The sequence below is a fragment of the Camelus dromedarius genome, chromosome 14 (genome assembly GCF_036321535.1).
Source record: "Camelus dromedarius isolate mCamDro1 chromosome 14, mCamDro1.pat, whole genome shotgun sequence".
Lineage (NCBI taxonomy): Eukaryota > Metazoa > Chordata > Mammalia > Artiodactyla > Camelidae > Camelus > Camelus dromedarius.
The window spans coordinates 48,517,643-48,545,219 of record NC_087449.1 but is presented as its reverse complement, the minus strand read 5'-3'; the positions used below and the strand labels follow the sequence as shown (position 1 = coordinate 48,545,219).

At 48.0% G+C, this 27,577-nt stretch overlaps 3 protein-coding genes across 7 annotated transcripts; 1 reads left to right on the top strand and 2 right to left on the bottom strand.

Annotated features, from left to right (window-relative positions):
- Window positions 1-801: 801 nt before the first annotated feature.
- Window positions 802-2,011, bottom strand: FAM229A (family with sequence similarity 229 member A). The gene is made up of 3 exons (XM_031464631.2): window positions 1,492-2,011; window positions 1,264-1,410; window positions 802-1,064 (listed from the first exon to the last, which is right to left on the bottom strand). Exons 1-3 carry the CDS (start codon window positions 1,626-1,628, stop codon window positions 962-964), a joined length of 387 nt encoding a protein of 128 aa, XP_031320491.1. The 5' UTR covers window positions 1,629-2,011; the 3' UTR covers window positions 802-961.
- A 153-nt stretch (window positions 2,012-2,164) lies between these two features.
- On the top strand, window positions 2,165-3,716 carry TSSK3 (testis specific serine kinase 3). The gene is made up of 2 exons (XM_010976072.3): window positions 2,165-2,346; window positions 3,055-3,716. The coding sequence occupies exons 1-2, from the start codon at window positions 2,202-2,204 to the stop codon at window positions 3,714-3,716; spliced, it is 807 nt and encodes a 268-aa protein (XP_010974374.1). The 5' UTR covers window positions 2,165-2,201.
- On the bottom strand, window positions 2,904-27,075 carry BSDC1 (BSD domain containing 1). Of its 5 annotated transcripts, none has more exons than XM_010976068.3 (11): window positions 26,897-26,947; window positions 26,571-26,631; window positions 21,301-21,417; window positions 18,457-18,624; window positions 17,044-17,098; window positions 15,047-15,162; window positions 14,556-14,624; window positions 14,323-14,401; window positions 13,038-13,517; window positions 7,325-7,428; window positions 2,904-3,669 (listed from the first exon to the last, which is right to left on the bottom strand). In XM_010976068.3, exons 1-11 carry the CDS (start codon window positions 26,905-26,907, stop codon window positions 3,634-3,636), a joined length of 1,296 nt encoding a protein of 431 aa, XP_010974370.2. In that variant the 5' UTR covers window positions 26,908-26,947; the 3' UTR covers window positions 2,904-3,633. The 5 variants fall into 5 exon arrangements, with proteins under 5 accessions (XP_010974370.2, XP_010974372.1, XP_010974371.1 ...); XM_010976070.3 differs by lacking the exon at window positions 2,904-3,669 and adding an exon at window positions 3,893-5,839 and having other exon boundaries at window positions 26,941-27,075; XM_010976069.3 differs by lacking the exon at window positions 2,904-3,669 and adding an exon at window positions 3,893-5,839.
- Between the last annotated feature and the right edge of the window lie 502 nt (window positions 27,076-27,577).

Genomic DNA, 27,577 nt, shown 5'->3' with positions numbered 1-27,577 from the left:
TTGGGTTACATTTTTTCCCAATATTAAAATAAAATTTTAATAAATTAAAATAAAATTTATTAAAGCAAAATTGCAAAATAGGAAATACTCATTCAGCTTAAATACTACACTTTCAGGCAGCCTTCCTGTAGTGGGCCCCTCCCACAGTCGGATTTTGTGACATCAAGTCTGAGGATGCTGAGGAGTTTGCTAGCGTCGCCTGTCATCTGGGGACGCCTGGCAAGTTGCTTAAGACTCAGTTCCCTCACCTGTAAAATAGAAATATGAAATCAAAGTTTTTCAAACTCCTTCTTCCCCAGTCTTTTTCTGGCCCCAACAGTCAAGAGAAACCAAGGCTCAAGATGTACAGGGCAGCCGGTAACCCCTCCAACAAAGCCAGAGGTGCCCAGGGTCACAAAACAGCAAGCAGCAAAACCAAACTCCATCTTGGGAGAATTAAATGGGCCTGGGCCCGGTGTGGGTGGCCATTCTCTTTATTCTAAGTTGTCTATCCACTCCCTCCAGTCACATGATTCTCTGAACCCTGGGTCCCGCATAGTAATGCGAATTTTACTGGATAACCAAGGAGAGCGATGGGGAGAAGGATGAGGGGAGGGCCCTAGCAGAGGGACCCTGGGGAGGGGTCACGACTAGCAAGAAATGGGGGGACAGGCTGGTGCCCTACAAGAAGAAAGCAGACTGGAAAGGGCGGGCCCCTAGGGCTGGGTCCAAGGGAGGAGGCAGCAGAAGGGAAGGTGTTGGAGGCGGAGCAGCTGGCGGCCCAATCCGACGGGACAGACATACACGGCCAGCCCAGAGTAGAAAGAACAGTTTATGCTGTGCTTTATTAAAATGTGCATCATTCTTTTATTTTAAAATGTGCATCATTGTCTCGTGCTCGGCGCGCGCGACCTCAGCGTGGTGGCCCGCGGCGGGCCTCGTCCCCTCCCGGCTCCAGCGGTGCCGCCGTGCGCAGGCGCACTCAGGTGGCGCGGGCCCGGGGGCTCCCGCCCATGGCCAGGTAGACGTCGATGGGCACGTGCAGCAGCGTCAGGCAGTGGCAGCCCGGGCAGCGTCGAAGCGGCCTGGGGAAAGCGGGGCGCGACAGTGGGCGCTGAAGGCGGGGGCGGCCCATTCTGTTGGGGACGTATCAAGGAGTGCACTTGGGGTCCTCCAAGTTCGGGCGCGCATGTGGGACCTTACGTGGGGCGGGGGCGGGGGGGCTCTGGGGAGGAAAAGTGGGCCGGGCCGGGGCGGGGCGGCGGGGAGGGGCGCCGGCCTCACCTGACCGGGTTGTGCTCCGTAGCTACCGGCTCCGGGCTGTCCTGGGACTCGGGGGCGGCGGCAAGGCCAGGGGAGTCTCCGGCCTCAATTGGGAATCTCCGACCCTGCGGGGGCTCCTGAGCACTCATGTCCAGGCCCCTGGGCGCTCTGCGCAGGGAGTGGCGGTCAGGCCGCTCCAGGGCAGCCTGGCGCCGCCTCCCCGCGCCCACCCCCTGGGCTGTTGCTCACCTGCCGGAGGCCGAGGCCGGTCCCAGGCTGGAAGCAGCTGCCCGAGCCCTGGCCGCGGGAGGACGCTCCGGTCCAGGCGGAGCCGGGCAGGTGTCTGCGGCGCGTCCGGGCCCGGGTGCCGAGGGGGAGGGCTGCATTGTGACCCGGGCCGCGACGCGCTGACCTCACAGAACCCGTTCCTCCCGCCAGGGAACCTCGCGCCGCCCAGACACTTAGCGCGGCGGCGAGCGGGGAGTTGGAGGGCTCGCGCTATGGGTCGCGCAGACCCCCAGCTGCCCGATGGGGGCGCAGGAGGCGGCTCCCATGAAAAGGAGTCTGGCATCCTGGGCTCCGCGCAGAAACCCGGAGCGCCCCCGACAGGCGGGGCTGCGACTCACCGCCAGGTGCAGGCCAGGCGCGGGGTGCAGCGATGACTTAACCCGTGCTGGGTTTGGTGGTGGCTGCGCGGGCAAGTAGGGGCATTGCCCATTTCGGCCAAGGGTCACACAGCATTTACATCACAATTGGGCCAGAGTTTTAAAATGTCTGGCCCTCTCCCTCCCCACTACCCGCGGCTGCTGTGTCCAGACGGAGAATGTTCTAGCGCTGGGGGCGGCTGTGGATGAAGTCCTTGGGGGGAAAAGGAGCGGGCCAAGGGCGATGGTGGAGTAGAGCTGCCTCGCAGAGGCAGCATGAGCTGAGAGGGTGATAGGAAGGAGGTGCTAGACAGCATGGAGGACTTTCTGCTCTCCAATGGGTACCAGCTGGGCAAGACCATTGGGGAAGGGACCTACTCAAAAGTAAAAGAAGCAGTTTCCAAAAAACACCAAAGAAAAGTGGCAATTAAAATTATAGACAAGATGGGAGGGCCAGAAGGTGAGCTGGGGCCCCTTTGGAGAAAGGGAGGGCTGGCTGAGGTGGGTGGGTGCTTCCTCCAGTCAGAAGGATCATTCCCTCCTCCCCTTTAGTCTGGAACCAAGGAGAGCAGGAGACTGTGGCTCTGGAGCAGGTCAGTGGGGAACAGAGGGATGCTGGGAGTGAGGAAAATCACATCCTCCAAAGTCCAAATTAAAGTGGCAGGAGGTGAAGGATCCCCAGAAGCAGACCCCAAGCTCACCAGGCCTTTCCTATTCCAGGAGGGGAAGAGAGATGGGCTAGGCCATGGCCAGAGCTAGCAGAGGGCAGGACCTGGTGCTAAGGCAGGTAGAGATGGGAAAAAGATAGGGCTCTTGGAAAGAACTGTGGGTCAGAGGCAGAGGTGAGAGGAGCTGGCTCACTGTGTTGTGGGCAAATCAGGCCTCATAACTGGAATTCAATAGCTTTGTCTAAAACTCCCCAAAGCACTTTGATATCCATGGTCTCACAGGCTGCTCACAACACTCCCTGAAGCTGACAGAAAGTAGTTCCTTTGAATAATATATTAACTACAATAACAATAGAAGTGAACTTTCTTTGCTGTGTCCAAGCAGCTAGACATTTAAGACTGGTTGAAGGGAACCAAGGCACAAGATCCAGATGTAGTGGGCAGACAGGCAGACAGAAGGCTGGACTTGATACTCCATCTCTTTCCCCTTGTTTCCTTAGAGTTTATCCAGAGATTCCTGCCCCGGGAGCTCCAGATTGTCCGTACCCTGGACCACAAGAACATCATCCGGGTGTATGAGATGCTGGAGTCTGCCGATGGGAAGATCTACCTGGTGATGGAGCTGGCTGAAGGAGGGGATGTCTTTGACTGTGTGCTGAATGGGGGGCCACTGCCCGAGAGCCGGGCCAAGGCTCTCTTCCGTCAGATGGTCGAGGCCATCCACTACTGCCATGGCTGTGGTGTGGCCCACCGGGACCTCAAATGCGAGAACGCCTTGTTGCAGGGCTTCAACCTGAAGCTGACAGACTTTGGCTTCGCCAAGGTGCTGCCCAAATCACGCAGGGAGCTGAGCCAGACCTTCTGCGGCAGCACAGCCTATGCCGCCCCCGAGGTGCTGCAGGGCATTCCCCATGATAGCAAGAAGGGTGACGTCTGGAGCATGGGCGTGGTCCTGTACGTCATGCTCTGTGCCAGCCTACCTTTTGACGACACAGACATCCCCAAGATGCTGTGGCAGCAGCAGAAGGGGGTGTCCTTCCCCACTCATCTGGGCATCTCAGCCGAATGCCAGGACTTGCTCAAGCGGCTCCTGGAACCAGACATGATTCTCCGGCCTTCAATTGAAGAAGTTAGTTGGCATCCATGGCTAGCAAGCACTTGATAAAAGCAATGGCAAGTCCTCCCCAATAAAGCAGGGGGAGAAAGCAAACTCAAAAACCCGCTTCTAAAATGGTGATATATATTTTACACTTTAAGTTTAGTTATCCTAAAACTTACCTACACCCTCCCCAGCCCTACTTCTCTTTCCCTTTAAAGATCTTCATGGAACCAGAAGGCCTCATTCAGACTTCCCTTTTATTACAGCTGACAAGTGATTTTTCATACAGGTGTTTAACTAAAGTTAATTAAAAATAGACCCCAGAATCATACACATACAGGAGGAGGAGAGGAGAAAAATGACCAAGAGCAATTAGAACTACCACTGTTGCAACTTCCTTTCCAAATAAAAGCAGAAGCGTTGGGAATGCAGAAATGGCCCTTGACTCCTTGTCTTGGTGAGAGGCCTGTTGGGGGCCCTGTCCCTTCCTCATCGCAAAGGCCAAACAGTCTGGGATGAGGACAAGGGACTTCCTCAGGACTCCTCCCCAACTCCACCCCTCCCCCAGGCTATAGCAGGAAGCCACCCTGCACACTGGCTCTGGGGCAGCTGCTGTGGGGACAAGAACAGACCCCCAGACATCTTCCAGCTTCTGGCTGAATCTCTTTAATGCTGTTAACGGCAAGTCTGGAAAAGGTTCAGGACAAAGTTCTTTTTTCTTTCTTTTTTAATTACAAAACTAACAGCTGTTAGAATCTTTTTTTTTTTCCTTTTTTCTTTTCCCAGCTACAAAATACTCTGGGGAGATGCATTATAATTTAAAATATATAATATTGCACAAACAACCAAAAGGTTAATTAAACTAAAATAATTACAAAGAGAAAAAACCCCACCCCGTCAAAAAAAGATTCAGCATTCTCTCCATCCCACCCCCATTGAAGGTTTGAAGTGGAAGTGACCACCACTCTCTTGGCGTCCCTGACCACAATCCCTTTAAATCATTGGTGAACACACCAGATTATGTACAAGAATCACCAGAGCAGCATTGTGAAGCACCAGGGTCTCCAGGAATTCCTGCAGCCCCTCAGTCCCCCAAGAGAGGTGCAGCTTTACCAGGGTGGGGGTGAGAGCCGCAAAGACTGGGCCTGCCTTCAGGAAGAAGAGCTTCTGCAGAAGCCTGATGAGTCTCAAGAAGTTCACCCCCAGCATGTCCCTTCAAGAAGCAGAAGGGTTGAGGCGGAGAAGCTGGGCTTACCAGCGTTGTAAGTACTCAGCTCTGATCACTGCTCTGTACCGCTGGTAGCTGGCTTGTGTCCTAAGCTACAGGGGAGTCGAGGTGGGTTGCTGGTTGGACAGGGTATCTCGTCAGGCAACGCACGGAAGGGCCTGAAGTGGCCCCCTCCCTTCCTGGGGAGAGGAAGAAAAGCAAGAGCAGACTCTTGCAGGTGGCACAGCTGGGCTAAGGACTCGGGTGCATCTGACACGAAGAAGCCTTGGGAAAGGCGGTGGGGAAGTACCAGCCTAGACTGGATGAAAGGAGGGAGGTGGGATCTCAGAGTTTGGTCTCTAGATTCTGAACCAAAGGAATCTTTCTAGGAATGGAAAATGCCTGGGTAGGGGAGATTCCCAAGAGAGGCAAATTTCCCAGAAATGAATGCCTCTTACCCCCTGAGACAGGAACCAAAATGTATTCACCATCCCTGTCTAGCCAAGGGCAGATGGCATGGCCTTCCTTGTCTGCTTATGGATGACAGAGTATATTGTCTTGGCGTCCTCCAAGAGATTGGTGGTTTAGCCTCTGTCTACACAGGTAGATGGGCTAGGGCTCTCCCTTGGGAGTTCCCAGCAAGAGTCCCCAGGAACAGTGGGTGTTCAGCAGAGAAATGTAGGCTCTTCTGGTGAGAGGGTAAGGTTTCTTCCCCCTCGGGTCATCCTATGGTTGGCACAAGTCAGAGTTCCAGGTTTGGATTTAACGAGCCCCTTCCCAGAGTAGAGGCCTAAAGGGCCAACAAGGAACAACCCAGAATCTACCCAGAGCTCTGGTTGACAGAGGCCATTTGGGGGACATTCTTAGTGTCTTCCAGGGCCGGGCTGAGACGAGCGAGGGAGTTGGGAGGTGCTGTGGGTGGGGGAGCTGCTTGCTCTGGCTCCCCTCATTCCCAGTCCTCCCACTCTACATCTTCCAGCTGCAAAGGGAAGAAGTAATGGAGAGCACAAACACATATTTACTCCTCTGAGTCAAGCCCAGACCCAAGCTCCCCAGCTGCCTCCATTTCAGGATAGCTCTCCCCCCCACCCCCACTGACCCAGGTCATACCCTGCCTCCTATGAGAGCCTTAAGGAGTATCTGGGGAGCAGAGCTGTCTTCTGCCTAAGGGGTGGATCTGCTGCTCTGACTGTTCCAGACCCAGAGGAAATACTACTACCAACCAACACTGGACACTACAAGGGGACGCCCTGCCTGTGAGAACCAAATAGTCAATCCCTTAAGGAGAACTTGTCTCTGGCTGAGCAGATAAGATCATGGCTCTGACAGGCAGGGAACCTGAGAGTGGCACTGTGATCAGAAGCAAGTGAGGTACCAGGCTGCAAGTGCTCACAGGTTCTTCACTAGGGGCTCCAGGACCCTAAATCCCCAGCTGAAGTCTCCCCAGGCAACTCTCTCCTGGCCTGCTGTCAGTGGATCCCTGGTATGACAAGTTGTGGAATGACTCTGTCCAGGTATACTGTATGCCAGGTTTTAAAGAGGGCTGCAAAGACACAAAAGCCATGAAGGTGCTGTGGCATGAGAGGGCACCATGGGCCTTCTCTACCCTGGGTATAGTAAGGTCACAGGTGCAAAATACTCTAGTGCAGGTCACTACCTCCCTGCAGGCTTCAGTCTCCCAACATGAAAAACAAGGTCCTTCCCTTGTCTCTAATCTGTTCACTTCTTTCCAGTGGGTTCTTGAACTACATGATGGAAGAAATCATGTGGTACTTGTGTGACGGTGGATGTAACACTGACTTGAATCAGATTTGTTGGCTGAAGCCTCAGCCCTGTCCTTTACTAGCTGTGAGAGCTTCTTCTCCCAGGTTCTCATTCAAAATGACCCTTCTTGATTCTGACAGGTGGTGAAGAATAAGCCTCTGAGCTTATAACTGGACTGGGTTTTGTGGTGGTTTCAGTAATATCTATTAGTGCTCCCATGTCCAAGCACTATGCCTCACGTGTGTACATGCATCATCTATCACAACATGTAAGATTAGGGTGATCAAGTCCATGTTTTAGATGGGGAAACAAGCTCAGGTTAAGTGACTTGCCCTAGATCACACTGTCTTTTGTCTCTAAGGCCAGGGGTCTGCTCCAGTCACACATCTGGAGACCATGAGTTAAAAGATCTGGGGCAGGGTTTGGCATCTGTATTTTTTAGCAGTTCCTCAGGTGATTTTGATATGAGCTAAGGTCAAGAACTCTCCCATCCATGCACCCTGGAACTGAGGGGAAGCAGAGGCTGCTGATGACAAAAATTCAGGCAGGGCCTGCGTGGGAGGCCAGAGCTCCCTTCCTGCAGCCTGATACCTCAGACAGGACTGGGATCCACTCTGAGGGGACTGTTGGGCTTGGGAAGGGGAGTCCTCAGACCTGGGATCACTGGGCTTGTCTCCCCGTGGCCAACAGGCCCACTCACCTCACCGGAGGCATCCACTTTGGAAAGCGCCATCTGCACTTCTTCTTCAGTCATGTCCAAGTCAAAGTCCTTCTCCCAGTCCTCACTGATGTCTGTGCTTGAGCCTGGAACCATGATCCACAGTGTGAAAGACAGGAAGGGGCATGTGAAGAGGTGGGAGTTGGGGTGACAGCACTTCATAAAAGGGCCTGACAAATACACATCAAAGGTTTTTACATTCTGCTTTCTCCAGCTCAGTGATCCCACTTTTAGGAATCTATTCTAAGGAAAAATCCTGGATTCAGTAAAAAATTTAACCAAAAGGATGTTTACTGTAGTGTTGTTATAGTGATAAAAACTTAAAAAAACCACCTGAAAGTCCACTGATAGGGAATTACAAAAATAAATGGTGTCATCATATGATAGAACATTATGTTTTTATATTAAATTAAAACATTATGCTTTTAAAGGTTAGGCCATAGAACATTTATATACATGATGAAATAGTCTTAAGTTATTAAGTGAGAAAAAGCAAGTTACTGAACAGTGGAGAAGCATCTTGGTCCAGAGGCTCCCTGGGGCTATGGAAATCTTTCGGAAGAAATAAACAATGAACTTCTTTCTCCTCTCACTCCATCCTTACCCTGATCCTGCTACTCCTGAAACACACCAGGTGCAATCCCACCTAGGGCCTTTGCTAGGGCTGTTCCCTGTACCTGGGACTCTTCCTCAGATATTCACAGGCCAACTTGCTCACTTCCTTCACGTCTTTGCTCAAATCTCACCCACCCCAAATGTGGCCTACTCTCACCGTCCTATTTTCCATTGCAGCCCCAATCCCCTCACTCTGCTCTGGTTGTTCTATTCCATTCTATTTGTCACTTTCTAGTGTATTACACAACCAGATTTACTATGCTTATTGTCTAATAATAGAGGAGCTAGAATGTGGGCTCCCCAAGGACAGGGAGCTTCTGTTATGTATTACAATTGACTAGAACAAATAGTTTATACTCAATAAATATTCAAAGACCCTTCCTCTAAATCAGGGGCTGGCAAATTATGATCTGTGGACCGAATCCAGCCTACAGCCTGTTTTTGGAAAAAAAATTTTGGAACACAGCCAGGGCCATTCGTTTACACATCATCTATGTATGACTGTTTTCAAGCTTTAATGACAGAGTTGAGAAGTTGGACAGAGACTGTATGCCCCCAAAAGCCTAAAGTATTTGTGACCTGGCTCTGTATGGAAAATATTTACTCCTCCCTGATCTAGGTGATTCTGATGCCTACTAAGACTTGAAAACCATTGCTCCAAACATTCATATTCAGGTATGACTTCTTACAGGCAATATAAAAAAAATGTATATGGGAAATAATATTACTAAGAAGAAAACTACAAAAATAGTTCCTGTAAAAAAATGTATATGCAGTATGATTCCATTTAAAAAAATACACGCACAGATGCATGCACACATACAGAAAGGATGAGCAAAATATCCACAAGAATACTAACAGTAGTTATCTCTAGGTGATGAGGCCATGGGGTAATTTTTCTTGGTTTTTTTTTTTTGGTTTCTAAAATGAACACATATTACTTTGTAACCATTTTTTTAAAAAAGCACTTTTTAAAAAGAGTAAGCTCTGAGCCCTCAATGGCACCACCTGTAAAATCTTGTTTCTTCTTGTCAAGCTTGCTCCTCACCAGGTGCCCAGACTTGGAGATCGCCCCCAGCCCATCCCCATATTCCTTGTAAGGGGTCTTGCACTGTTCTCTCTAGCCACCTAGCTAGCCATAAGCAGTGTGGTAAGAGCAGGGTCTCTGGAGCCAAGCAGACCTGGGTGGAATCCCGACTCTTCTATCTACTATGGGCAAGTTATTCTGGGCTTCAGTTTATTTATAAAGTAAGGGTAAAACCACCCTCTTTGAAAGAACCACCAGAGGAGGTTATCAGAATGCAGATTCCTGCCTTCCCATCCCCCTCATTTAGATTCAGCAGTTCTAGGCGACAGCCCAGAATTCTGCATTATAAACAGGTACTGGGATGACTCTCTGTAGACCTAGGCCTGTAGTTTGAGATACAACAGTGTTAAAATTAGCAGTATCATGTAAAGTGCCTGTAACATATCTACATAGTGGATATTTAACAAATGGAGCCGTTAAAGGCCTGGTCTCAGAGTTAAGTAATTTTGCACATGGTCCCACAGCCAGTCAGGGGCAGACCTGCAACCATACCCACTTCTTCTGACTCCACATCTAAGGCTCCCTGTGCTTTCAGGACACTGGTGGCTCGTGCCTGGCTCTGTCAGTGCAGGTTTCCTGTGGATTAGAAGTCAGGACTCCTGGCTGATTCCTCCTTCAGAGCTGTGGCTCTGACAGCTTTCTCTAACCTCAGGAGACCCTCTAGGGATTTGAAACTCTCTTCTTCAGGCTTAAATGCTAGGGCAGACGCTTTGGTGTAGAAAAGTGTAACAGCTAACATTTTTGGAGCACTTCACATCTATCCTCTGGGGTGGGTATTAACAGTTCCATTTTACAGATGAGAAAACAAAGGTGTTGAATGGCAGAGATGTGAATCTGGACTTTCTCTACCACCTGCCTCCTCCCACCATCCTGTCCTGTCACACAATGAGACCACTAAGATCTCCAGTACACTGTGCACGCGGCAGAGAACTGATCTATGCAACAACAATTTAAGAATTCATGATGGAGTTTTACTGTCGGGCTCCTTCCAGTCCACAGGCCACAGGATCTGCCCCAGTCTCCTCTCCCTGCTTCCTGCTGAGGGACCTGAGCGGAGTAAGTCTAGTCTCCTGGATAAATGGGTCTCGGCACAAAATGCAGGTGGGAAGCAGCCCTGCAATGACAGGGAGCACCCTGGGCCCTTAGCAGGCCCTGTGGCTGGGCCACCCCCAGAGACTGCTGTACTCATAAACCAAGCCTCCCTCATGTCATCTTAGGACGTGGACACAAGAGAGAAAAGGAGTCACCAAGCTTCCATTCTTTTAAAACTTACTCCCTCTATTTACCCACTGTCCCACTCTAGTGCAAGTCCCCAGCTTCCCCCTACTAAGTGACTACTTCTGGTAGGTCTTCTTCACTGAATCCCCAGGCCCTCCTTCCGTGAATTCCCGAGTGCATTAGACACCTCGTAGCAGAGTGATTAAGAGCTTATACTGCATCTCCCTCATAATCTCATTTTTTCCAGTCTCCACCCACCACTCATTTTTTCTGATCATACTCTCCAGTAGCCCAATTCCAAATGGAACCTGTAATTCTTTAACCTTTCAACTGTTTCACTGTTATTCCCTCTCTTACCCAGTTCAGATTCCATGAAGCATCAATCTGATCACTTCTTGCATACACTTGGACTCTAGTCTTTTTGAATTCACCTGGCTAAACTTGAAACCTGGTTAAATCCAATTCCCCATCTTATCTGTGCCCGCACCTGAGCAACTGAATGTGGCTGGACAAAAGTACAACAATGCTGACTGGGCTCTCCAAAAATTCACGACCATTACCTCAAATGGACCCTTTGTACCACCCACCCACCACCCATACCACCTGTCAGGTCCATCACCTACTCTTCACTCTCCTAAAGGCTATTTCACACTTTTCTAAATGCTTATTGGGTGGGTGATTGATCTCAGTTTCCTACCAGTAAGAAAAAGTGGGGAAAATCTCACAGATCTCACAGGGCTCTGGTGAGGACTGAGTAATATGCGTATCAAGGGCTTAGCATAGAGCTATATAGACATAAAGAAGGTGCTCAGAGAATGGCGCCTCTTATTATCTTCATCATTTCCCCAAAGCAGGGCTCTACCCCCATTTCTTCCCTGAGGACCTATCATGAAACAATTACTCCCAACATACAGAAAAGAAACGGAGGCTTAGAGAAGGTCAGTAACTTCTCTGAAGTCACATAGCTTATGAACAAAGCTGGGATTTGAACCCAGAACTGCCTGAACTTCGGAGCCTGAGCCCAAGCCTCTACACGTAAACCTCCTAGTACAGGCTGGGCATATAACATAAGCAACATACCCTGCTGCTTTGCGGCACGAAGTCCAACTTCCTGAATTCAGCTTAAAAATTTAAGTTCTTAAGTTCTATTTCTGAGCCAAACCCACCTCCCTTCTTACTCCCTTCCTCTCATAGGAGACAATACAGAAAAATGGACTTTGGTCACCCCCTTCAATGTGCCTCATGCCCTCTGCTATCTGGACTTTCTAGGCCCCCTCAGCCTGGGCTACTACTCGCCCGCACCTACCCCAAACTCTCCGACTCTCCTATACAGTGCCTGTCTCCTTGGTGAAAAACCTGCTGATGCTCGGAGGTTCCTTCTTTCTCTGAACTCCTCCGGTACCAAGCCTGTCCCATACTGCTTCGCGCTTCATCATAAAGACTGTAGCTTTTGCCCCTCCCTCCTCAGTGTCTCATAAAGAGCAGGAGCTCAATGGATGACCTCACTGAATCAGAGTCAGAAGGAAAGCACTCTGTTGGAAACTGGAAATCCCACAGTTTCCATCAGGGAGTGGGTAGGGTGTGAGGGGGCCCGTTTCCCCATACACAGCAGCAAGCCAGTCCCTTGCTGCCAGCAGGCCAGCGCTCACCTCCTGGGCAAGCTTTGTGGCCAACTGGTGCTGAGTGTTGGCAAAGACGGGATATGTGTGTGTGAGAAGCCTAGGCGAGCTCTCGCTGACAATCCAGCTATCTCTGGAGAAGTATTTTGGATGTGGCAAAAAGCTGGCACCAGAGCTAAAGCTGATACCACTTCCTTTAATTGCAGGAGTTAAAGAGAGGTTCCCCCCTTACATAAAGTCAGTCTCCAGTCTAAAATTTCATTATGCAGATAAGAAACTAAGCTCTGTTATTTAAGCTGGGTCACTGCAAGTTCATGAGTGTTCATTTTATTCTTCTTTAAACTGTACATGTAAGTTTTGTTTATATAGTTAATAATAGTGAAGATCTAGGGAAGCTAAATGACTTTCCTGAGGTCATACAGGGGAGAAGAACCTTGACAGCAATCAATGTCACAGGAATTCCCACCCTAGGATAAAGTTAAATTGTCCAAAAGGATAGAAATTGGCACAGTGTGATAGTTAAGGCTATGGGTTTCAGATCAGACAGATCTGGGTCTGAATTTGGGTTTGCTACTTCCTGGCCATGTGAATTTCAGCAAGTTACTTAACATGTCTGAGGCTCACTTTCTTCATTTTTTTTTTTTAATTTTTGGTGAGGGGAGATAACTAGGTTTATTTATTTATTCATTTTTAATGGAGATACGAGATTGAACCCAGGGCCTTGTGCATGCTAAGCATGGCTCTACCACTGAGCTATACCCTCCCCACTTCATCTATTAAATGAGAACAGTAATACTGACATCATGGGGTTGTGACATGTCTAGAAATTAACAAGCTCCCCTGGTAACTGAGAAATTAAATGCAATACTACATTCTTAGCAAAGGGTCTGACATAAACCTTATTTTGTTGAATCTAAGACCCTAATAATTACAACGTGCATCCTAATTTCAGAGAATAAATATATCTTAGAATTGCTGGAACATGGTAATAAATATTCAACCTATAGCAGCTGCCATCATCATCATCAGTATCACAAATAAAGGCCATCTGCTCCTAGGATCCTCACAAGGGACAAGGAGACAAGTCTGTCTTGCGAGGTGGCAATTCTCACCTGCCCTGCCCTGACACATTCCCTGGGCCTTGGTCTTGACTTACCTTTCTTTCCATTGTTGGAGGGTGTAGACTTCCCGCTGTCCGAGTTCAGCTCAAACACCCGTAAGTCTGTGAGCACCTCCTCCCTGAGAGTCTCTACTCTGGCTGGAGGCCTGGACTCTGGGCCACTGGGGCGGCCAGCAGGGATGTGGGGCTTGGACTGAGCTAGGGGTGGGGGTCCAATCTCGCCCATGTCCACGGCCGGGCCCTGTTCCTCCAAAGATGCCTCTAGAAGCTTCTGGGACAAGTCCTTGGGCAGCACTGGTGCCTCAGGTGCAGGGGTAGGTTTGGCAATCTGTGTCACCAGGGAGATGCTCTCACTGCTCGCTGATGGAGTCACTTCTGTTGGAGGCTCAACTGGGGTCACCAGAGTCTCTTCACAGGGGCTCCGGGGGCCAGGTCCTCCTTTAAGGGATGTGGAAGTTTTGGCCACAGGAACCTTTGCCTCTTTTGGAGATGTGGGTGAAATGCCCACAAGCTCCTCTGTTAAGAGAGAAAGGCAGAGAAAGAGAGTGATGTGCCCTGGTCAGCACCAAGATAACCTTGGAGCTCTCTGAAGACAGACCTCAGATTCCCACCAAAGTGCTCTCATCAAGACTAACAAGTGCTTCACTAAAGATAGGTCCAGATCATTGTATTTGCTTATTTGTAACAATATCTAATGCATCAAAACTCAATGTATCTCCAAGTGAAATCTAAATAAATAAGTAACCCCTCACCCTCGAAAAAAAGACTAACAGGTGCCAGTTTCCTCACACCTTCTCTGTCATGGTTCTTCTGCAGATACTTCCTGTTGGTCAAAGTCTCTCCTACCAGGGAGGCCTAGCGCATGCTTGGTGGGCACTCAGCTTCCGGCAGCACAACCCAAAATTGTATGTTAGCTTAAAAAGCCAAGACTTGAAAGTAAGCCAGTCTGAGGTTCAGGTGGGGCTCTGCTACATCCTAGGTGCATGATCTTGAGCAAGCCACTTAACTTTTCTTTAACCTACCTGCCTCATTTGCAAAAGAGGGATAATGAAGTTATGGTAGGGACTATACATGTAAAGCTTCTAGTATAATTTGGACATATAATATAACACATGCAATTTTCTGTACCTAAACCTGGGATCCACCAGCCTTGGTAAACATCCCCTTGCTAGCTCAGCCTATTTTCCACATGTGCAAACACTGTACTCCTTCCCTCCTCTTCCCTGGGGGTGCCACATACCTCTAGGCTTCAGAGAGAATGGCCCAGAGAGTACCTCACAGGCAGGACTTTGTACCTGCCTACCACCTCTCAATCTCTTACCTTCTTCCTCCTCCCAGCCAGGCTCTTCAGAGATGCTCTGTTCTGCCCGCTGCTTCAAGGCATCCCTCCGGGCCTGTTCCTGAATATGGGGGAGCAGTCAGGGAACCCTCTTCCCAGACCCTGGTCCTGACCCCAGAACTCTTGGCACCCTCTATCCCCTTCTTCCCTCAACAAAATCCAGCCCACTTCCCCCACAGCTGAGTGGAGTATCTCCCCAGGCCAGGCCAGCATACCTGCTCTAGTTGATGGACTTTATAGAAATAGCGATGCCAGAATTCTGAATGGGAAACAGCTGCTGGCACCTAGAGGGAAAGGGCAGCAGAAATGAGACTTTGGGAGTGGTTGTGTGGGATGTGTCCCCAGCCTTATCAGCCAGCTCCCAGCTGCTCTGGATTTCACATGGTCTAAGTGGCTGAGCAGTGATTCTTAGAGCACTTGTTCCCACCAGGCCCACCTTCCTGGCCCAGCTTGGCCAAGGAGGGAGAAAAGAACTCCCATCAGGCTTTGCTGGCCCTCTCATTTCTCCCCGTGAATGCCAGAAGCCTGGCAAATTGTTTCCCACATGTGGTTTCTTGGCTCAGGACCTGGCTGGCTCGGCTCCACAGGGCCTCTCACTGCGCTCTAGGCCAGAAGCCTCCACAATGGCTCTCTCTGGTCATGTCCCTCCCACCTCCCCACACCTCAAGCCGGGAGCTGGCTGAGGTCCTGCTGGCTGGGCCCTCACCATCTTGGTGTAGAGGGCCCGGATGGAGGGGCTGCCTACAAGGAGCTCTGAGATCTCCCCCTTCTTCTCCTCCAAGCAGAACTGGGAAAGCCAGGCGTCAAACAATTCCGGGGGCCCTGCAGAGGGACAGACACTGATGGTCAGTTCCATGGGTCTGAGAAAAGAACACTGGGCCTATTAAAATCACACCTAAGCCTGGACATGGACAATGAGGAAAGCTTATCATTTTTTTCAGAGCCATATGGCCCAAAGTGGAGGGAGGGGTCAGGCAGGATGAAGGAGTGATCTCCAGGAGGAGCTGTGGTCTCCACTCTCCCATGCCTGCTTATTAGCCCACTGCACTAGGCTACTGAACCCTTTCCTCTCTGAAACAGCTGTTCTCAGGTCACCAGTGACCCTGTGCTGCCAGATCCAACGATGGCTTCTCTGTCCTCTCTCGTGTTTCTGACCATCCTAGTTTCTGACCCTGGGAACCACTACCTTCCTCTTAGAGCCCTTTTCTCTCCTGGCTTCTTACTCTTTTGTGTATTTCCTCCCACTTGTCTAGTTGTTCCATCTGAGTCTTCAGTGGGCTCCTCTTTTTCCTTTCCTTATCTCTTCTCATTCTCCATTTTCTCCCACAATAACCTCCACTAAACCATGAGTTTCAACCTCCTCCTCCCCCTGACAATTCCTCAGTCTGTCTTTGCAGCCCAGACTACCATTCTAGGCTCCAGATCCAGAGGTCCAGGTGCCTGGACATGTCCATCTGTACAGATGCCACAAACCCAATGTGCACTCATCTTCTGCTCTCCCTCACCTGTCCCACCCAGTTATTCACCAGAGACCTGGGGGCCCTCCCAGACGCCTCCTTTCTCTGTCACTCTGGACTGCACCTCCTCAGTGTCTCTTATATGCACACCTTCCTCTTCATTCTACCTGCCACCTCCCTGGTTCTGGGTCTATCTCTGACATGAGGATTCCTACCAAGCCTCCTAACTGGTCTTCCCATCTCTGTCTCTCCCTATTTCATCCTACACAACACTGCCCAGAGACTCTTTTAGAAAATGCAAAATCTGATCACCTCAGGCCTCAAAATCCTTCAACAGTTCTCTACAGAAGGTCTTTTTAGGCGATATCCAAAGATGGGCTTCAAAGAGTTAAAGAATTCCCATATTGCATACAAAAATCTGTTGAAAGAGGGCTTGTCATTTTCAACAGATTTTTTAAAGGTCTTTGTGACTTAAAAAAAGGTTAAGAACCACTACCTTGAAACTTTTAGGACACTATTCCAACTGCTTAGTCTGGCACCCAAAGCCCTTCCAGTCTGGTGCCCCCAGCAGCTCTCACTGTTCTCATTCCCTCACCCTTTATCCAGCCTTCCCAAATGCCTAGATTTTTCTGGACCTTCAAGTGTCCTGTTCCTATACTTGAACACCCTTTTCCCACTTCTAAAAATAAAATTAGTTTACTTCTAATTCATCGTTAAAGTCTCAATTCAAGTGTCATATCCTAGGTTTCCTAGGCTGGATTGAGTGCCATCCTCCGGGTTCACAATGCCTCCATCTTTCGCAGGAGCAGTCACTCCATCTCTACTATCTTTCCTTTATTCCCTGTTTTCCTCTCCTAACGGCAGGTTCCTGGAGGTCTGGATAGAATGGAAGGTTTGACAATTTCTGGTTTCCAGTTCCCAGCCTAGAGCTTACTGTACAGCAGAGGCTTAGCAAACAGGACAAAGGGAAGGCAGGCAGGGCACAGGGCGGGGAGGGAGCCTGAGCTGACGATGAGGGACAAGAGGAGCAAAGCTTCTGCAGAAGGGGATGAAGACAGTCTGGGTTCAGGGAGGAAGAGGGACCATCAACCCATCCCACCAAATGTAAGGTTCAAGCAAGCCCCACTCTGGTCCCTCTACACAGTGGGTGCCTGGCCACTGCTACCAGAGATAAACATGGCACACAGTCCAGACCTCCTTGGTCTCCCTGCCCAGCAAGCCTGCCCCCTCACTGCTACCTCCTTACCATCTGGTTCATTGCAGTAGGTTGCTGGGTCTGACTGCAGGCTATAGAGGCGAGCCTATAAGAATCAGAGAAAAGAACAGAAATTCTGGGGTGCTTCAGATAGAAAGTAGCCCCTCTCAGCCAGTCAGCCACCACAAGCTTCTCCCCGTGGGCTACCATACCCACAGGACACTTGGCAATTAATACTGTGGGCTACAGAGTGGAGCACAGGCATAGGAATCCAAAGCTGGAGTTCCTAGAAAAATGGTCTTTCAACCCATATCCCACCTCGGGAACTAAGAAAATGAAGTATAAGCAAGCTACAAAACTATATGTATAAAATGGTTTTGAATTATGTGAAATATGAAAAATGGTAATGCAAATATATTAATAAAGTCCAAATTCATTGGCACATTTTGAAATAAAGTAATTCCTTCAAATTAAAACAATTCATCAAGAATTTCTTAATTTCATAGCCAGTCTGCCAAATAAACTGCAAGCTGTGTTCCCATTAGGGCCACAGGAGTAGCAAACTTTAGTTAGTAAACAGAAAGTCCCTCCTTCCTTCCTCATCATTACATGAAGCATGGGATGGCTGCATCAGAGCTTCAGCAAGTGATTCTGGTGATTTACTGTTACAATTTAAAATCCTATATTTGAAAAAGTTTCACAATCTACTCAAATGTGCACTAAGTAGTAGTGCAAAGACCAGCACTGAAAAACATGCACGAAAAACTGTGTTTGGAATGGAAATTCAACGTGGTAAAATGCTATGAAGGCCAAAGTGCTGTGACACCACCCTGTGAATTTAGGAGAAAATACCCCTCAAAATATGAGAAGTAACCATGAGAATATAAAATGCTGTAGAAATATCCTACCATTGTTGTTGACTTAATTGCTTTGAAGACATCCTCCCCTGAACATTTATTCCTATTGGAAATTAGTCTTAAATAACACAAATGTTATTTAAGATGCTTTCACAGCATTCCTTATTGTGGTTGAAAGCTGAAAGGAATCCAAATGTGCAACACTAGGGGAATGGCTGAAAAATTATGCTGTATGTACTTGCAAGAATTTAAAGACATTAAAAGTAATGGTGATTAGGAAAGATGCTAACAGTTAATTGTAAATTTTTTAAAAGTGGGTTACAAAACTGCATATGTAAAGTGCTTCTTTTGTTAGAAAGGAAAAACCAAAACTATATCAGTGTTTGCGAGCAAAAAGAATTGGAAGGCTATACACCAGTGAGGAATCAGTAGTTCTTTTTGTGTGATGGGATTATAAGTTTAGAAATGATTATCTTCTTCAATATCAATATTCTCTAATTTAGTTATATACATTTTTTTTTAATGAATATGTATTGTTTTTGAGCTCAGGTTGGAAGCTACAGCCCAGTGCCGTTAGGCATTTGCAGGGGAGACAGTGAGTGAATACCTTGGTGCCATCATAGGGCTCAGCTGTGCCAGAGGGCGTGCCCATCAGGGTGATGACATCACAGTCGATGGTTTTGTCTGGTGAGGGAGCAAAGGTGTCGGAGATCACCCCTAGGAAGTCAGACAGCCCTTTCTTCATTTTCTCCGTCGCTCCCGATGAGCCTTCAGTCTGCAGAGAGAAGCCAGGAGAAGAAGCAAGTGGCCCAGGAGCAGGCTGCAACCTGGGGTATGAGGTATGGAGGGTTGAAGCATGAGGGGCCAAAGTGTACTCTCTGTGTGGGACCAGAGAAATGCTCACAACCTTTCAGCTCATACCTCTGGCTGGAGAAGGAGAGAAAGGCAGCCAGGGACCTCATCCCCCAGATGAAGGTACAAAACAGGGCCACAGTAGGCCTGTGTAGGTCAGAGCAGAGCTCCTTGACTGGCTGGTTCACCAAAATTTCAAGGCCAGTCAGGCTGATCAGATATTGATGGGAGAGTATGGAGGGTATATAGCTGAGTGGAGTGTGTGCTTAGCATGCACGAGGTCCTGGGTTCAATCCTCCGTGCCTCCATTAAAATCAATCAATCAATAAACCAACCACCCACTCACCCTAATTATCTCCCCCCCCACAAAAAAACAAGGATAAAATAGTAGGCTTTAAAGAGAAAAAAATATATAGAAAAAAAGAATAAGAAAAATGAAGGGGGGAGGTATAGCTCAAGTGGTAGAGCACATGCTTAGCATGCATGAGGTCCTGGGTTCAATCCCTGGTACTGCCATTAAAAAACACATAAATAAATAAACCTAATTACCTCCCTCCCCTCTAGGGGGGGAAAAAAAGAGAGAAAAATGAAATTTAAAAAAAAATTTTGTCTTTAAAAAAAAAAAAAAGAGACAAGAGAGGATCCAAGCCATAGACTTATGGGTAGAGTGATGGGAAAGGTACTAGCTTTGGGGTCAGTCTTGGATTTGAATCCCAGTTCTACTGCTTGTTGGCTACAATACCTAAACCCTCTTGGAGTCTGTTTCCTTATCAATAAAATGCAAGTAAATAAATTTCCTTCAGGGGGTTACTGTGGAGATTAAAAGAGATAAGGCATGCACAATGCACACCGCAAATAATTAATAAACAGCAGTACTGTAATATTACAATATCATCATAATTATTCAGGAAATAGAGTATTTTGCTTTTCTTTTTCTCTTTTTAAAATGGAAGTACTGGGGATTGAACCTCATGCATGCTAAGCATGCGCTCTACCAGAGCTTATACCCACCCCCAAGGAAGTATTTTGTATGAAAGGTTGAGGAAACATGGGCGGGATGAGAACAGGCAGCCTTGCCTAGAAGCAACCCTGGGACCAGCTGAGGGCCAGTGTATGGACTTTGTAGAAGGGGCAAGTCGGGCACCAATCTTGAGCCAATTTGGACAGAATGCCCTTGAGCAAGCAGGGATGGGATGTTGAGAGACAAGGCCAGGCTCTGCAAACCTTGTAGAAAATATTTACTCCTGATAGGCTGCCCAGGCATTTTAAACCTAGAGCCTATCAACAGTGCCCGGGACGTGTTGGCACAGGTATACAATCATATTTGTGAAATGAAAAAAGGAATAAATAAATGAAAGGAACGAGTGGTGTCTGTGCTACTGGCTGGACTTAGAGCAGTTTAGCAGGATTACTACTTGTCATTCATATTCATCAGTAGCAGTGGTTAGCAGGCAGACAGTATTTTACAAAATTTAACAGAAGAATTTGGCTAAAAAAATTCCACAACATGTTTTTCATAACATGGCCTCTAATCACAAGGCAACTGATTCAGCTGGTGAGTAAACGAAGAAACTGAAATCTGTTCCAACACTAATGGAGAAACTATAATACAAAACCAGTGTACTGTCCTTCATTGGAAACTTGCGGTTTGCAGGGTTATCTTTGACCTTGAAGTACAATTTTCACTTTTTACATTGACTTCAGAATCTAACTTCTATCTTACAAGAGAATTCCATTATACATCTCTGATTGATTAAAAACAAAACAAAACAAAAACGGAGCCAGTAAGAATATAAGTTGGCAAAATCTTTCTGGAGGGTAGTTTTGCCGTAGATAGTAAAAGGTCTAAGACTGTACTCACCCTATATCCCCTCCAGTGCTTCATTATAAAGAAAATATCAGGGGCAAAGATTTAGCAGTCAGAATGTTCACTGTAGTTGTTTACAATACTGTAGAGAACTGAAATAGGAAACTAGGAACTGGTTAAATCCACATAACAGATTACCATGCCATTTATGATGCTGTAGAATAAGGTCTGCAATGATTAAGTAAAAAAGTAAGTTATAGGAGGAGTGTATAGTTCAAGTGGTAGAGCACATGCTTAGCATGCATGAGGTCCTGGGTTCAATCCCCAGTACCTCCATTATAAAAGTAATGAAATAAATAAACCTAATTACCTCCCCCTGCCAGAGGGGGAAAAAAAGTAGATTATAAACCATGGTATTCAGTTGATTCTAGTTTTGAAAAAGAACTTGTACATAAGGGATATGCTCCTCAAATACAAACAGCAGTTATCTCTGGGAGACTGAATTACAGGTGTGTCTAGGTCTTTTTATTTTATTTATCTCCATTTTCTAAATTGTTTATAATGCTGACTTTGCTCATAGGAAAACATTTGCTAGAACAGTACAGAAGTGGGAAAACTTATTATTACTTAATATATGTAGCTTATTTACTTGACAGACACAATTCTTTCAAAATGGGAGTCTATGGGGAAAAACAGTCACCTAATGGTAGAAAGGCTGGGAACCCTCACCAGGGTCCCAGAGCAGGTCAGGCTGTGAGGGACAGATATTTAGAGGGTGCAGGTGGTACTCACAGCCAGCTTCTCCTTGACCACGCTGGCGGTGGCTGCAATGGTGCAGGCCGTGTCGTGTTGCACCACCTGTGTGAACTCTGTCAGGTCCCGCTTCATGAACTCCAAGGCTTCGGAGGACTAAGGGAAGACAGAGAGGGATGACAGAGCCAGCTGGCTCCACCACCTTTTGTTCCTGTTCCCTGTACTTCAGTTCCAGACAGACAAATGGAAAACTCAAGAAATATGGCACCTGGGCTCAAAAACAATGCTTTCTTGTCCCAATTCCACGACCCGGGATTACCCAACAGCAGAATAGCAAGGAGGAACTTCCTGCTGCTCTGAGAACAGGGACTGAGCTCAGCTCAGACACTTATAAGATATGTGGTCAGAAGGAACTCTCACCTAGTCCTCGTTTTCCTCTTAGGAAATGAGGGAGGTGGACTAGATCAGTGGCTCTGGTGAGCAGACTGGGGAAGGGGACATGTGGAGTCTGAAAATAAAACAGACTGATGCACACTTTGCTATGCTGTAGAAGTCATGACCTTTGCTTCTAATTTCAAACAACACGAAGAGAAGGTGTATGATTTTTTTATCAAAGAAAAGTGTTTCTATTTTTACTTTTTTGTTATGGGGAAATTCAGCAGAAATCTGAGGCAGTATATGAAATTATTTGCTTGAAAGTTTTCATAAACATGTTGCATTGGTGACAGCAACAGTTTAGAAAGCTTTTATGAGCAATTTTTAACACCAGGAAAAAGGTGTGTGAATTTTTACATTCAACAAAGCAGATGTTAAGAGAAATATTGGACTGGATTCTCTCTGAGGCTTTCTTGGTTCCACCATTCCAAGGTTCCATTCATCCATAAAGCTCCTTTGGACAGAACTGATATTTGCTTCTGTCGGACCAACCTGCCTCTCACCCTGCACTCAGACCCACTGTGAGACAGCAGGCCTGCAGCCCTTGTCTGAGTCTTTCCTTGTCTTGCTTCATCCTCACCCACTCTAGGACACCTTCCTGGACTATTTGTGCTCACCCCTGTAAGCCCTTCCATTTTACACAGGGTTAAGTACCTGCATTTTTTAAACATGTTTTTGAGAGTTCTGGTGATTTTTTTTTTTCTTTGCTGAAGGGCCTGCCTGGGAAGGCTCTGAATGAGACAGGCTCATCTGTCAGCCAGGGGCTTCTCTGGGGGTGAGGATGCCTCCATTTCAGACTGGGACTCCTTAACTGGAGTGGAAGAGTCATTTATTAATTCTCTCTCCATCCACACTGCCACCACCTTAGTCCAGACCAACATGCTCTTTCACCTGGACTCCTTTCCCAGGTTGATCAGATACCTCTGCTACCTTCTCCTTGTGACACCAGTGGGAGCTTTGAAAGTTGGAACAGCATGTTGCCCTTGCCTTACATTCTTCAGTGGTTACATGATATCCTACGGCAAATATAAAATCTTTACCTTTACTTACAAGACCCATATAATCTCACCTCTGGCAGACTCTCATCCCCTCCCACTGTGCCCCTCACTGAGCACCAGTTGGCCTTCAAGTTTCCCAAATGCTCTAGCATCTTCCCTACCTCAGGACATCTGAACACATCATTCCCTCTCCTTGACACACAGCTCAGCTTTTCAAAACAAGAGAACAAACAAAATGAATGAACCCTCTCACTTGGCTAACCCCTGTTCCCCCTTCAGATCTATGTTTACATGTCGCTTCCCTGGGGAACCCCCCCTGATGCCACCTCAGACTAGGATGGCTCTCCTGCTTTATGGGCACCTCTTTAACATTTGCCTTGCTTTAGACGTGTGATTATCTGTTCAACACCTATCTTCCTGCATAAACTGCTGAGTTCCATGAATATAGAGCCTTTGTTTTCTGTTCATTGGTGCTTTCCCAGTATCTGACGTGGAGTGTGGCATAGAGTAGGCCCTCAAAAAATGTGTGCTTGTTAAATTGACATGTACTAGGACAGTTTTAATTATATAACATTCACATGACTATGTGATGAATGGTTGTCTCCCTTACTAGACTGTGAGCTCTGAGGGAACATAAATGAACAGACATGGTGCCAGCCCTCAAGAAAGTCAGTCTACCAGGGAAAATGCTCACACAACAGTGCTGGTGTGCGAGGGCAGAGCAGTGACCAGCATGTTGTGGGGAGGCTGTAAAGACCTGGAGAACGGAATCCTGGACTGAGCTCTAAAGAATGGGCAGGAGTCAGCTAAGGAAGTCTAGGCATAGTGGGGCCTGGGGTTTACTGAGACCTACAAGCAATGTAGTCCTAGTGAACATAAAACGCAAAACAGAGGTGGTAAAGGATAAAGCTGGAGAGGGCAACTGTGGAGGGCCTGGTCAGGCCTGTGGGTGATGGGGAGCCACCAAAAGTTTGAAGGAGGTTGGACATAATGAAATTGCATTTTTGATAGGTCACTCCAGAGACTGGCATGGATGATAGGTCCAGGAGCAACAACATTAGAAATGGAGGAAGACCAGTCAGGAGGCTGCTGCAATAGTCCAGGAAAGAAAATAGAAGAATATGAATAAGTACAGTGCTGGTAAGGATGAGAGGATGGGGGACTGGTTCAAGAAATATTAGGCAAAAAGGGTGGATCTGGTGATTAAACAGATGTGTTGACTCAGGGAAAGAAAGTCAGGGAGAGCTACTCGCTACTAAGCTAGGTGACTGGGTGGTTGTAGTGCTGCCAGCTGAGGGAGAAAATGCTGAAGGGAGAGCAGGTTTAGAAAATAGATGGTAACAATGACTTTGGTACATAGAATCTGTGGTGATTGTGGGCTACCTGGGACAGCTGTCCAGCAGGAGCTATTCTCAAACACGAAAGCTCAGAGAAAAGGACCAGGAGTCACCCCAAAATGAAAATGGAGGAGGTCACCCAGGAAGAGTTTGTTGAGTAAACAGAGCAATGGGCTAAGAACAAGGCCCTTCAAACGCCACCTTTAAGGGGAAAGTAGAGGGGAGGGTATAGCTCATTAGTAGAGTGCATACTTAGCGTGCACGAGGTCCTGGGTTCAATCCCCAGTACTTCCATTAAAAAAAAAAAATTAAGGGGAAAGTAGAGGAAGAGGAACTCACAAAACAGGAAAGGAAAGTATGGGGAGGGCATAGCTCAAGTGGTAGAGTGCATGCTTAGCATGCATGAGGTCCTGGCTTCAAACCCCAGCACCAACTCCAAAAATAAATAAACCTAATTACCTCCTCCTGCCAAAATAAAATAATTAAATAATAAATAAATAAAACATTAAAAAAGAAAAAAAAGAAAGGAAAGTCTGGAGTAGTATGTGGAGAATTGAGAATCATGCCACAAAAGCCAGGAAAGTAGTTTCAGGAAAGAGGGAGTGATCACTAGTGTCTAATGCAGCAGAAAGGTCCAGGAAGATAAGGGCTGAAAAACATCCACTGGATTTGGCAAATGGTAGGTGAAAACGAGTGTTTATACAGATAAGTTATGGTGTAGTGGCTTCAGGGGTGCTGAGGGAGTTAAGAAGAAATCATGCTGTTGACTTCAAATTTTAAAAAGGAGGAGGTGAGGTTGTCTCTGGGAAGTAAAAGAGGAAGTGGTCGAACAGGGGACTTGAGGGAAGAGTTAGGTTTGGGGAAAGTTTCTGAAGGCAAGGGGAGAAGCACATATGAGACTGAAAAAACTTGCTGGGGTAGGTGTTGGGAGATCTGAAGGGCTCAGGCCCAGATGAGTTTGGGGAATCTGTGGTGGGGCCAAAGAGCAACGAGACTTTCCCTACCAGTGTCTGTGGCAAGCGCACGCGCGCGCGCGCACGCACACACACACACACACACACACACACACACACACACACTCTACAAGAGGAAGTAAGGAGCAGAGGAAGGCAGATTACAGTAGCGTCTCCGAGCTGTATTTTCCAGGGCAATATATGCTATGGGGTGCAAGAGAATCAGGGGTGCTGGGAATTGAGTGATCCAGATGGAGCCAGGATAGGAAGGGAAGGAAGGCAGGCCAGGAAAGCCCTGAAAGACCGAGAACAGAATTGAAGGAAAAATGGATTGGTGGTATTTAAGAAGTTTCCCCATCACTCTCAGTACTTAATAAAAATAGTTAACACTTATATAGTAATTACTGTGTGCTAGGTATTGTTCTTAGTGCTTTACCTACATTATCATTTAATTCTCACAATCCTATCAGGTAAGTATTATTAGTATTCCCATTTTAGAGATGAGGAACTGAGGCTTTGAGAGGTGAAATAACTTGCCTAGGTTCACATAAGAGTATGAAATTAAGCCTTCTCTTCCCAAATGGGGAACTGTCAAAAGTGAAACACCCACCCCGCCCTTGCTTCAAATGAGAGAACAAAGATGGAAGGCTAATCAACTATCTATTTTTGTGTGTGTTATGATGAGATCAACCTTGAGAGTAAATCACAGGAGGTCCTCACACATTTGCTAAATGAATGTCGGACTCTCCTTCCGGCAGACTGCAACAAGAAGCAAGTTACTTTGGGGTCTCTTCTATTAAACCTCAGTGTGAAATTCTCTCTGAGGCCTCATCAACAACATAAACAGCTTGAACTATTCTCAGATTTGCTGGGCTGTAGCTGAGAGGCTATCTAAGAGTATGCAGGCTAGAGGAGGATAAAAATACTCCCAGAGTAGAGGACTGATTTAACTGAAGCCGGAAGCCTCTTGGGAGTCTGCCCTGAAGCAAGACTCACCCCAATTGCTTGAGGTAAATAGTAATTAACTTTTTCTAGAATTCAGTTGGGTTGGTTTTGACAAACTAGCATGGAATGAAACAGGAACACAATGGCATTGTCCACTGGCAAAGTCAACCCTCACTCATCTCCCAGGAATTGCTGTTACCCCACTAGACTGTGAGTTTTGGGAGGCCCAGGATTGCATCTGTTTGACTGAAGTCGGTATTCTCAGGACCTGTTAGAAAGTGCTGGCTGTGGCATACACTCCAGTACCTGAATGACTATAGAAGGAAGATTCTATTGCTAGAATCCTTTCTCTTGAAGGCCTAATCAAATGTTCTCTCTTCTACGAAGTTGTAGATTTCCCGAAAGGGAATAAATCACTCTTTCCCATGGATTCCTACGACAGGGTAGCTCCAGCCTTTAAGACCAATTTTATTTCACTGCGGCTAGACTCATACCGGTCTGAGTCGGGGCCAGAGAGTAGGGCCCAAGTCGGCCTCATCCCCGAAGCCCGGCGCCCCTATAGGTCTGGCGGTGCGGCTCGGACCAGGTTACCGTGAGGCAGCGCGGGGCCCTACCGGAGCAACGGCGCCAGCCCGGCTTACCTTCTCCTTGACTGCCTGGTAGCTCTGCTGCAGCCAGCTCCGCCACCATCCCACGTCCTCCCTGTGGAAGACAGACACATCTGGCGGCCCCGCGGTGCGACTCCTGGCCGCGCAAAGATCGGCTCTCAGTTTCCCCCTCAGATGTGGCCCGCGGGCCGAGGCTTCGCAGGCCGCTTCCCCACCCCCTCACACTGTGACTCCACCCCGCCTTTTCGGCTCCGTCCACGCCCGCACTGGCTTCCTGTTCCCCGCGGTGACCCTGGCCCAGCACCCCAACCCTGGGAAAATTCACGGCCCAACGCCGGAGAACTGGATGACGGGCTCACCCTTCCGCCATCTTGCCCGCCTGACATCACCACTATTTACTGACCTTTGACTTCCGACACGGCACCGCCCCCTCAAGCACCGCCCCGGAGCGCGCGGCCCAGTCCCGCGCCCACACCACCCTCAGCCCAATCTCCGCCCCACTCTATTATTAGGCTCCACCTCCTTGAGCTCAGTCCAGTCTCTGTCCAGAGTTCAGATTTCAACTCCTCCCCTTAACGCTCTGTCCAATCCCCACCCAGTTTCGTATTCAGGCCCCACCTCCAGTATTAGCCCTATCCCAACAACCTAGGTCCAGTATCACATCCGATACGGTGGCTGTTTTGGGCCAAGATCGGCCCTCTGGCTGAGAGGCCGGGAGGTGGGAGTAGAGGGGAGAAAGGGAGAGTGTGGAGCTGGAGCTCGAAAGTCCGTATCCCAGAGCTCAGGGCTAGGACCGCCCCCCTTTATGAAACCAGCCGCGTAGCAGCTGCCTGGGGTCTCTTCGGGTTAATTCAGCAAGCGCAGTATGCGGGGCTCTGGGCCAGGGTTTGGAGGTGTGCGGCGGAAAATTCTGAGGTGTCTTCGTTGCAGCCTCTGGAGGGGTTCTTAGGATGTTGGGGAGACACACACATTTATTTATCTTAACTCTTCGCGACCCAGCTTAGCGCAACATGAGCTGAGTGTGGTCTGGAGAAATCGGG